Genomic DNA, 12,125 nt, shown 5'->3' on the forward strand with positions numbered 1-12,125 from the left:
TTGAGGAGAATTTCAAGCCCACAAGATCAAACATTTACATTGTTATTAAAAATTTTACTGGCACATTTGTGTGATGTATCTTAAAGTGTAACAAGTGCAAAAAAGATCAACATTATATGTGGAAGCTTAGCTTCTCTTCCATCTAATTAATCTTCGAGACCAATATTATAGGTGAATGCTATGTATATTAATTTAAACCATTAACTTTTCTTATTTGTGTGTTCACGGTGCTTAAGAGTGATCTTGCTATTGGCTGACTACATCACGTGTCCTATGCTGTCATCAGCTGGTGAGATCACGTGACATGAGCCACGACTGGCTTACAAAAGCGCATCGCAATCTCGATTTCAATGCTTCGGAAAGTGACATGTAGTGTTTGGTGGAATTCTAATTTATACCTTCATAATACGAAAATATGCAGCGTACATGTTTCTGCACATGAAAGGTCTTTCAAAACGTGTTTCTCCCCTCTGAGTTATGTTTTCTAAAGTGCCGGGAAATTCTACTCTGGTATATAAAACCATTAACATTCATAGGATTGATGAGTTTTACAGTGCCGAATAAGAGTATACTGTCACTTAACATGGAAAAAGTGTATTTTCACCTGGGAGAAAGTGTATTTTTAACCGAGATATCCGGGAAAAATCCGTGAATTTTTTTTCCTTGTCCACGTATACACCCTGTATTCAATAAAATTCATAAAGAAATCATTTGTGTAAACAACACATATGTCACAAATGTCCAGCAAGATGTAAGCGAAACAGATGTATAGGATGAATGGGTGGATGGAATTTGAATACTGTTGTACAAGTGTTTTCCAGAAGACCAGAACGTTTGGAAGATGATAAAATCTGAGACCAACTCTAGTACATATTTTAACACAGACATATAACCAACAACAATAAACTATCACACAGTTCATTGAGCTATCAGTTTAATGCCTTTGTTCTCAGAATTTGATTATTAAAAACTTGCTTGCAAAGTATTAATTTTCCACAATATCTATTTAATAGTTTGTTATGAACCAGCTTTTGGCTTCCTAGGCCATGTCATATATGACGACGGCCTTGTAAGCTGAAAGTAGATTCATAATGAACTATTAAACAAATATTATTGTGGATCATTAATACTGTGTATTCAAGTTTTTAATACTTCTATGTGCCTCCAAGATCAGACAGAATATTAAATAAATATGATTCGATTAATTTCTTTTTAACTTTACAACCATTCCCACCTTTTTACTTTATAAAAGTTTCTTTCAAGAAGAGAGGTGCTGGTGAAGCAACTGAATTATACTACTAACAACCTTTTCATCGAGTAAACCATAGTGGCAAATATACTGAATAAATGATTATTCTTACTGGTAACTGAATAATAGCAGCTATTGTTTGTAAATAACTGAAGAACAGAGTGGTGTGAGAGACTGGTCAAATTCATAACATGTTCTATGGTCTTCTCAAGAGAGAACCCTTTCCTTCCAGCGGGTCATTAGCCTTCTGTAGAAATGACGCAATATCATCTTCACTGTGTGAGCAATTTTAAGCTGATGAGTGACTGCTGTTCACCAGACTTATTGTTATTTTGGAATTATTGGTCGGCTGATATTCTGGCTCCTGTATAGCTACAGCTTTTACATTGCCTAATTGGAGCCACAGTGATGTATACGTTTTGAAGTACCAGGCATCTCCATCAAACAATGTCATCATAATTGTCCAAATCAGAAAGCACGATCATCAATGAAGTACAGTACTTGGCACTGAAAGCATGTTTATTACGAACACCAATACAGCCGGAACAAAATTAAACTCCTGGAAGGAGAGTGCAGCTATTTATACAACACTGAATATTTCAGAATAAAATAAAACATTACAAATGAAGGGTATTTTGAGAACCATCACAAACTGATAAATATTAAATGATAAACAATTACCACTTGTTGTGTTTGACTGGGTGACCCACAGCAAGCCAGCTTGTGATGCTAACTTGTGCGCCACACAGCATGCAGCACAACACATTACAATATAATTGCAAAATAAATTGGTGGAAACTTTAATGTTACATCACATTAACAAGTTTGTTGGTACTAGGTTGAATTCTTGACAGTTGTATTAATGCATCTATTTTTTCTGTAAACTAAGCAGAAAGTGTTATTTCGCAAAAGTAATTAGTGACAAATTGTTTCATAAGCGTTATTAGATAAAAGAAGTGTGAATATCTGCAATATTTTGCTAAAGCACTTATTTTGAAACTCTGCAGACCATTCCACCAAGTTCACCTGCTTTGAGGAAGGAAATTCTTGCATTTCATTTATATCGACAGAAAAGAGATCCATAAACCAAGCTTTTTATCTGTTAGATTACAGGAAATATTCACAAGAACTTTGTCACAATCCACAGAATTACAATACAAGACATCTAATAATCTGAGGTGATGGTAAAATAGCCACTCTGGTAGATACAAGTGAATGCTGGAAGCTGAAAAATGAATCACAGCCGCTGTTTAAGAACTGTCATTCTGATAGTTCTAACTACTTTATCAACAATTCAGTTTTGTTTTGTACTTCTAACCTTCCTTTTTATAAATGTAGTACCATAGGATTAAAATATTTTGAACAACTTAGGTCTGCTTTTTCCTTCTGGTCAAAGAACAAAATGTACTTTTTTAACTCTAGCATACAGTGATTCAGTAGATGGCAATATGGCTCAAAACAGATAAAAACTAGCCCCCCACCTAAAAACAATGGTGGCTTTTCTGTGCTGTTTGTGGAAATGTATTTAAAAATTGCCGATCACACTCCATTATACATGCCAAAAACTATGAGTCAGAGAGTCTAAAAATAAGTTTAATACATAATGTACACAAAAAACCTCAAATAGTGAACATAATGGTACAATAAATACACAGCTTGCACAAGGAAGCTATTCCATACTCACCATACTCGGCCAGTCTCTCAACAAGTGACTACCACTGTGTGATTATTTCAAATGGCACTTACTTCATCAACAACATTTCTTTCAACTGAGTTATGTGCAAACTTTCACACTGAAGTTAAATATTGGCAAAGAATAAACGATGGACTGTTTGAGTGTAAATCTTAGAACATAACTGCTTCTAAGTTATTAGGACATGTCTAACAGGACTCTGCTTTTCATTACTTCCACTGTAAGTTTTAAAATGGCATGCTTTCTAATTTATTCCCATATTCTTCTCAATATACTGTTCTCATCAGTGACATTGCACTTTTTACAGTTTGAAACACAAAGATATACTTTTTTCATGTGTAGGAGAGAGCCTGTTCACACTTGACTAATGCTTCATTCAAGAGAATAGCAACTGAAAGATCACTGGCCACAGAATTCCACTGAGGTGGCAAAAGTCATGGGATAGCAATACGCACGTATACAAATGGTAATAGTATCACTCACTCAAGGTATAAAATGGTAGTGGACTGGCAGAGCTGTCATTTGTACTCATGTGATTCATGTAAAAAGGTTTCCAACATGATTATGGCCACATGACAGGAATTAACCACCACAGACTCTGAACAAAGAATAGTGGTTAGAGCTAGACGCATGGGACAGTCCCTTTAGGAATCTGTTAGGGAATTCATTATTCTGAGATCCACAGTGTCAAGAGTGTGCCGAGAATATCAAATTTCAGGCATTACCTCTCACTATAGACAATACAGAGGCTGACGGCCTTCACTTAACAACTGAGAGCAGCGGCATAAGCACAGGGTTGTTAGAGTTAACAGACAAGCAACACTGCATGAAATACTTGCAGAAATCAATGTGGGATGAATGACGAACATATCCATTAGGACAGTGTGGGAAAATCTGGAATTAATGGGCTATGGCAGCAGATGACTGACACAGGTGCCTTTGCAAACAGCACGACATTGCCCGTAGGGCCTGTTGTTACTGTATCAGCTGGAACCTAGATGATTGGAAAACTGTGGCCTTATCAGATGAGACATGATTTCAGTTGGTAAGAGCTGATGGTAGGGTTCAAGTGTAGCACAAACTCCACAAAGCCGTGGACCCAAATTGTCACAAGGCACTGCGTGAACTGGTGGTGGCTCCATAATGGTGTGGGTTGTTTTTACATGGAATGAACTGGGTCCTCTGGTCCAACTGAACTGATCATTGACTGAAAACGGTTATACTCGGCTACTTGGAGAGCATTTGCCGCTATTCATGGACTTCATGTTCCCACATAATGAGTGAATTTTTATGGGTGACAGTGTACCATGACACAGCACAATTGTTTGTGAGGGGTTTGAAGAACATTCTGGACAATTCAAGCAATGGACTTGGCCATCCAGAATGTCCGCAATGAATCCCATTGAACACTTATGGGAAATAATGAAGGGGTCAGCTTGTGCACAAACTCCTGCACTGGCAACACTTTGGCAATTATGGACAGCAATAGAGGTAGCACAGCTCAATATTTTTACAATGACTTATTGAGTCCATGCCACGTTGAGTAGCTGCACTACGAAGGGCAAAATGAGGTCCAATACTATATTAGGAGGTATCCCATGACTTCTGTCATCTCCGTGTATGTCCACTACTAAAGCACAGACACAATACAAAGTCACTAGTACACAACCAATAACAAAATAGTAATCTGTAATTTATACAAATAACGTGTCTACACACTAACTTTTCATTTAAAAAAAGAACTAACAAGATCCATTAGTAAACAAAATGGTCCTCAACAAAAGTTATAATGTTTTAGAACATACCATTTGATCTTCTTCCCCATAGTTAATGTATTCAAAATCTGATTCTCCAGGAGGTGGATGTGTCATTGTGTTCCCTGTACCTGTGGATTAAACCACCATTCATTAAAAAGTGAACTCAAAACATGTTAAACATTTTATTTTCTTAGCTAACTTAAGATTGTTTATATGACTCATTGGCATAGATAAAGATAGACAAAAAAAGAAAATACTTTGCCACTCAAATTCAGGTACAAGCTATATTATATAACTACACTACACTGGAACAGAGATAAAAGTTAAAAAAAAAGCCAAATATGGGTAAACTACAGACTCATAGGATGAAGTGAAGGTTTCCAGAGCATCAAATTGCGAACATGTGGTAGGGAAGGTGAAAATATTATTTATTTATTTTTTTTACATTCGACCAAATCACATCAGTTACATTCGACCACTGCCATAAAATCATAAATCACATCAGTCTTAAATACATATTATACTATACATTACATTAATTATACTAGCTTAGTTGGACAAGGAACGTGAAAGGAAGTTACTGGTGGCCAGTCCATAGGACTAATGCTAACATTCACCTGGAGTGATCTATCAAAACCATGAGAAACACAAAGTTAGAAAGTTGGTTCCCCCAAATATGAGTGCATTGCCTTAAGCACTACTCCACCATACTTGTTATGGTTAATGCTTGCAATATAATGATTCGTTTATATGAGCTGTAGTCTGAGACACACCTTCCTCAAATGTCAAAGCCTTTAATGCATGGATGTGAGATAGCACTTGACTTAGATTAAACCAGTTTGAATCTAGATGGTGCGAAAAATTTAATCTAAAGTATTTTGGCAGCAAGTGGAGGACATAGTGACACCAGATTCCTGATTATAGGTCTTCATAAAAATGCCCTGGGTTAATTTCCAAAGCCCACCACATTATATCATGGAGTGAAGGTATATGAAACTGGTGACAGTGAATCAGCTGTCACATGAGAACATTAAATTCAGTCCCCCCTCCCCTTTCAGGCTATTCTGGTGGGACAAACTATATGTCAATACCCTCACCAATCTCCCTCATAAATATTATCATCATCAACTAAAACACAAGAGCATGGGAATAAGGGGAGTAGAGGCTGGACCAGTAAAGGCTAAAGGCGATGAAGATAACAGATTGTCAGCACAGAGAAAGAGAGAATGGGGGAATAGAGAGTGGAGAGAGGGATGATGAGAGCAGAAGGGGAGTGAGAGAAAGGGAGGGAGAGTACGGGGTGAGAAATATGAGGGAGGGAGAGGTGACAGAAATACAGAAATGGGGAGGGATGAGATGTTATATACACACATCAAAAAAAGTTTTGCATCACCTCGGTTCCGAGAGTTCCTAAACCTGCACAGAAAATTGGAATAAGATCAACATAAACATCATTTCTGCCCTCATTTCTGCCCTTTTTATTGCTCATGAAAACCACACATTGCATGTTGTACTACCATACAGCGAGACCTTCAGAGGTGGTGGTCCAGATTGCTGTACACCCTGGTACCTCTAATAACTAGTAGCACGTCCTCTTGCATTGATGCATGCCTGTATTTGTTGTGGCATACTATCCACAAGATCATCAAGGTGCTGTTGATCCAGATTGTCCCACTCCTCAACGGCAATTTGTGTTTAAGGCATCCAGCCTGACCGGGTAGCCTCTAAACACGTCTCCGACGATTGTCTTGTTGAAGGCATATGTGACACTCATCAGTGAAGTCAACGTGATGCCAATCCTGAGCGGTCCATTGGGCATGTTGTTGGGCCCACCTGTGCTGCGCTGCATGGTGTCGTGGTTGCAAAGATGGACCTCACCAAGGATGTTGGGAGTGAAGTTGTGCATCATGCAGCCTATTGCGCACAGTTTGAGTCGTAACACGACATCCTGTGGCTGCACGAAAATCATCATTCAACATGGTGGCGCTACTGTCAGGGTTCCTCCGAGCCATATAATCCGCAGGTAGCGGTCATCCAGTGCAGTAGTAGCTCCTGGCCGGCCTGAATGAGGAATGTCATTGACAGATCCTGTCTCTCTGTATCTCCTCCATGACTGAACAACATCACTTTGGTTCACGCCGAGACGCCTGGACACTTCCCTTGTTGAGAGCCCTTCCTGGCACAAAGAAACCAATGCGGATGCGATCGAACTGCGGTATTGACTGTCTAGGCATGGCTGAACTACAGACAACACGAGCCGTGTACCTCCTTCCTGGTGGAATGACTGGAAGTGATCGGTTGTCGGACCCCTCCGTCTAATTTATGCTGCTCGTGCATGGTTGTTTACATCTTTGGGCAGGTTTAGTGACACCTCTGAAGAGTGAAAGGGACTGTGTCTGTGATACAATATCCACAGTCAACATCTATCTTCAGCAGTTCTGGGAACAGGGATGATGCAAAACTTTTTTGTTGTGTGTATATGCTGTCCACTCACATTAATATGACCACCTGTCAAAAGCTTGAATAACCACATTTTGCAGCACAGACCACTGTGAGACATGCAGGGAGAGAGTCAGTGAGATTCTGGTAGGTACCGATAAGGATGTGAGCCACACTGCCTTCAGTGCTATGACCAGGTCTCTTGGTTGAGTATTCATGGTACAAACAGCCCAATGAAGGTGGTCCACAGATTCTTGCTCGAGTTTAAATTCAGGGAGTTTGGTGGCCAGGGAAGTATGGTAAACTCATTCTGGTGCTCTTCGAACCACACACATACATTGCAAGCTATGTGACATGTTGCATTGTCCTGTAGTAGATGCTATCATACGAAGAAAAAACAAACTGCATGCAGGGGTGGATATGCTCTCCATGATAGATGCATATTTGCATTGACGTATTGTGCCTTACAGAATCATGAGATCACACAGAGAAAACCACAAAAATGTTCCTGAGAATATAACTCTCCTCCTCCTGCCTGTATACTTCTGACAATTGTTGCAGGGCCATAAACCCCAAGGGCCATCTGTCTGATGGAGCATAAAACATCATTCATCTGAAAGGCCGCTTGTCTCCACTCAGTGGATGTCCAGTTGTGGTACTGGTGTGCAAATTCCAGCATTCACTGCTGCACAGCACAGTAGTCAGCACGAGTGCATGAAACAGGCGCTTGCTGCGAAGGCCCATATGCGGCACCATTTTCTGTACAGACACTGAAGAGGCACTGTTGAGAGCCTCTTTATTCATCTGGGCAGTCAGCTGCTCAACAGTAGCATGTCTATTCAACTGAACACATCTCCAAAGCTGCCATTCACCGCTGTCATCTAGTGCCTGTGGTGCAGCACAGTTGCCTCAGCGCCGGTTTTGGATAGTGCCATTGTGCCATGCACAGTACAGTTTAGCCATGGTGGCACATGACTAGTTTAAAAACATAGCCATTTTGGAAACGCTTCCTCCTTTGGCCTGAAAGCCAATGATCTTGCCCGTTTGGACTTCACATAAATTGCTGCATTTCCAAATAATGACAACAACTGCACTGTTTTCCACGTCCCCTTGACACACTTTATATACCGTCCACTTTTAGTGTTAGCCACCTGCTGACTGTGTGTGTGTGTGTGTGTGTGTGTGTGTGTGTGTGTGTGTGTGTGTGTGTCCTAAACCTTTATGGGTAAATTACACATATTAGTAGAGGTTCCTAAAGAGTGTATGTTGAGACAAGGAACTAATGGTCCAAAAACAATATTTATCTGCTTATTGACAAACGACTTACACCTTACAGATGCAACATCAGCTCATACACATTGTTCAAAGTTATGTACTGATGTGTTAAAATAGAAAGAATGCATTTGGCTGTTTTGCTGAATTAATGTTTGTCTGGGCACTAATCCACATCTTGAGTTTAAGACATACAGCATTGTGAATATACAGGGTGTTACAAAAAAGTACGGCCAAACTTTCAGGAAACATTCCTCACACACAAATAAAGAAAAGATGTTATGTGGACATGTGTCTGGAAATGCTTAATTTCCATGTTAGGGCTCATTTTAGTTTCGTCAGTATGTACTGTACTTCCTCGATTCACTGCCAGTTGGCCCAATTGAAGGAAGGTAATGTTGACTTCGGTGCTTGTGTTGACATGTGACTCATTGCTCTACAGTACTAGCATCAAGCACATCAGTACGTAGCATCAACAGGTTAGTGTTCATCACGTCAGTGCAATGTTTACAAATGTGGAGGTGGCAGATGCCCATTTGATGTATGGATTAGCACGGGGCAATAGCTGTGGCGCAGTACGTTTGTATCGAGACAAATTTCCAGAACGAAGGTGTCGCGACAGGAAGACGTTCGAAGCAATTGGTCGGCGTCTTAGGGAGCACGGAACATTCCAGCCTATGACTCGTGACTGGGGAAGACCTAGAACGATGAGGACACCTGCAATGGACGAGGCAATTCTTTGTGCAGTTGACGATAACCCTAATGTCAGCGTCAGAGAAGTTGCTGCTGTACAAGGTAACATTGACCACGTCACTGTATGGAGAGTGCTACGGGAGAACCAGTTGTTTCCGTACCATGTACAGCGTGTGCAGGCACTATCAGCAGCTGATTGGCCTCCACGGGTACACTTCTGCAAATGGTTCATCCAACAATGTGTCAATTCTCATTTCAGTGCAAATGTTCTCTTTACGGATGAGGCTTCATTCCAACGTGATCAAATTGTAAATTTTCACAATCAACATGTGTGGGCTGACGAGAATCCGCACGCAATTGTGCAATCACATCATCAACACAGATTTTCTGTGAACGTTTGGGCAGGCATTGTTGGTGATGTCTTGATTGGGCCCCATGTTCTTCCACCTACGCTCAATGGAGCACGTTATCATGATTTCATACGGGATACTCTACCTGTGCTGCTAGAACATGTGCCTTTACAAGTACGACACAACATGTGGTTTATGCACGATGGACCTCCTGCACATTTCGGTCGAAGTGTTCGTACACTTCTCAACAACAGATTCGGTGACCGATGGATTGGTAGAGGCGGACCAATTCCATGGCCTCCACGCTCTCCTGACCTCAGCCCTCTTGACTTTCATTTATGGGGGCATTTGAAAGCTCTTGTCTACGCAACCCCGGTACCAAATGTAGAGACTCTTGGTGCTCGTATTGTGGACGGCTGTGATACAATACGCCATTCTCCAGGCCTGCATCAGCGCATCAGGGATTCCATGCGACAGAAGGTGGATGCACGTATCCTCGCTAACGGAGGATATTTTGAACATTTCCCGTAACAAAGTGTTTGAAGTCACGCTGGTACATTCTGTTGCTGTGTGTTTCCATTCCATGATTAATTTGATTTGAAGAGAAGTAATAAAATGAGCTCTAACATGGAAAGTAAGCATTTCCGGACACATGTCCACATAACATATTTTCTTTATTTGTGTGTGAGGAATGTTTCCCGAAAGTTTGGCCGTACCTTTTTGTAACACCCTGTATAAATGCACACAGAGGCTGGATACTATAAACTTTTTATAGCACAGAAATGGCAAATATGCTCACCGGTCAAAACATAACCAAACCCTTTAAGACTGCACTGCTCACTATATGGAGTGCTGTAGATGGTGTAAAAATGGAACCAGATGGTCACGTAACCTTCTACTGCTGGCGTAGCTCATGGCAATGAAGTGATGTGTATGTGCCAGTCTGCATATGGAACCATCACAGTAAGATGTGGAGGCATGAAAGTATGACAGAAATGAGTCATAGTGTTTTGCTCCAGTTGTTGGTGCTGCAGTGTGCACTGTCCATTGTATCTATTGTGAAAACTCTTAAAGCTTTTTAAATAAAAAAGTTATTAACATCCTACATCTTTATTCTTCATGTCTACATATTTATTTCTCAACATAGTCACCCAAGTGACAAACACATTTCTCTCAATGAGAGAGCTGTTTGTTGATATCACCACCATAGGATGTACGAGTTTCTTCACTGAGCAACAGCCTCACCTCCACAGACATCGCTTCATCACTATCAAAGTGAAGTCATTGAAAATGTTCTTTAAGTTTCAGAAACAGATGAAACTCAGATGGGGTCAAGTTGGGTCTTTATGGAGGATGATCAATGACAGTGAACCCAAGGTGTCGGATTGTTGCAGATGTCGCAGTGCTCATGTGTGCTCTGGCATTCTCATGCTGAAAGAGAAGGTACTCTGTGTGTGGACAAACTCATCGAATTCGAATATCGATTACAGCACGCTGTTTCTGACACAATGACGCAGTTACATTACACACTGTCATGTTACATGTTACAATTTGGAGTCTTCTTGCAGCAGAGGACTGCAAGATATACAATATGAAAAGCTTTAAGAGTTTTCACATAAAAACATTTTGAGGCATTGCTTTTCAGTACACCCTTGTACAAGGAATGGTGTACCACCCACAATTATGTCACACAATATAGGCAGAGTGATTGTAAAAAGATCCTAGCAGACAAGGGCCGGAGATAAGTGTTGTGCCTTGTTACTGAAACAAGAATTGCTGCCATCAGTTAATGCAGAGCCATCTCAACCGGTTTCTGAGCATATGTCATGAAGAGAACAGCATGCAGTGGACATTTGGATCAGGTACCCTGCAAAGGTCATTGCTCAGAATGGCACACAAAGCTGTAAATCTTCAATGCACCAAATAACACAGAAAGTGAACAGTAGCTAACTGGAGGCATGTAGTGTAGTCCCACAAATCAAGACGTTGCACCTTTTTAAATATGCAAGACATTTAACCTGCAGTGTGTCGTATGCTTGTGGCGTCCACTGTCCATTCACCTACCTGCTCGCAGCAAGTCCTATATTCCTGCAAGACGCTCAGACGCTGTTCTGCATCCATACAACAGTTATCGAGGCAACCGTGTCTACAGAGAAGCTATATACGTGTGTGGTGTCTCTTCTGTGGGACTTGGCCAAGATGATTAAGGCAACTGCTTGCATTAAGCAGGAGATCTGGGTTTGAGTCCCAGACCGGCACAAACTTTCAACTTTCAGCATCAAATTATTTTAATGCTCGATTGCAGCTGGAGTTGGTCTCTCCACTGAAATTTGGTATAGTTCAGGTCAGATGTGCTTGACTACGTAATTTCTGTATACATTTTTCATATTGTGACTTGTGCCCACTCATTCAGGTAACCCCAGACATTAACTACAATGTTTATTTCAACATCCTAAATGACCAAGTTGTCCTTTCTTCTATATATTCATAATGAGTATCCTGTGACACTCCCATACTCCCAGCTGTATTCACGGAGCTACATGCATGCCCTCCTTGTTTGATGAAAACTCGTGCACCGCATAGCACACTGACAGACCCATTAAATCACCCAATCTTAATTTCACTCAAAATGTTTGAGACTATTTGGAACAGCGGGTGAAATACTGTAATCA

General features: G+C 40.7%; 1 protein-coding gene across 1 annotated transcript in view; it reads right to left on the minus strand.

Annotated features, from left to right (window-relative positions):
• LOC126183243 (polyamine-transporting ATPase 13A3) overlaps nt 1-12,125 on the minus strand; it is a 187,666-nt gene that overhangs the window by 126,819 nt on the left and 48,722 nt on the right. Inside the window, exon 3 of the mRNA XM_049925038.1 lies at nt 4,748-4,827. Coding sequence (XP_049780995.1) covers nt 4,748-4,827 — 80 coding nt within the window. The remainder of the gene's footprint in view (nt 1-4,747; nt 4,828-12,125) is intronic.

The sequence above is a fragment of the Schistocerca cancellata genome, chromosome 4, assembly GCF_023864275.1.
Source record: "Schistocerca cancellata isolate TAMUIC-IGC-003103 chromosome 4, iqSchCanc2.1, whole genome shotgun sequence".
NCBI classification, from domain to species: Eukaryota; Metazoa; Arthropoda; class Insecta; order Orthoptera; family Acrididae; genus Schistocerca; species Schistocerca cancellata.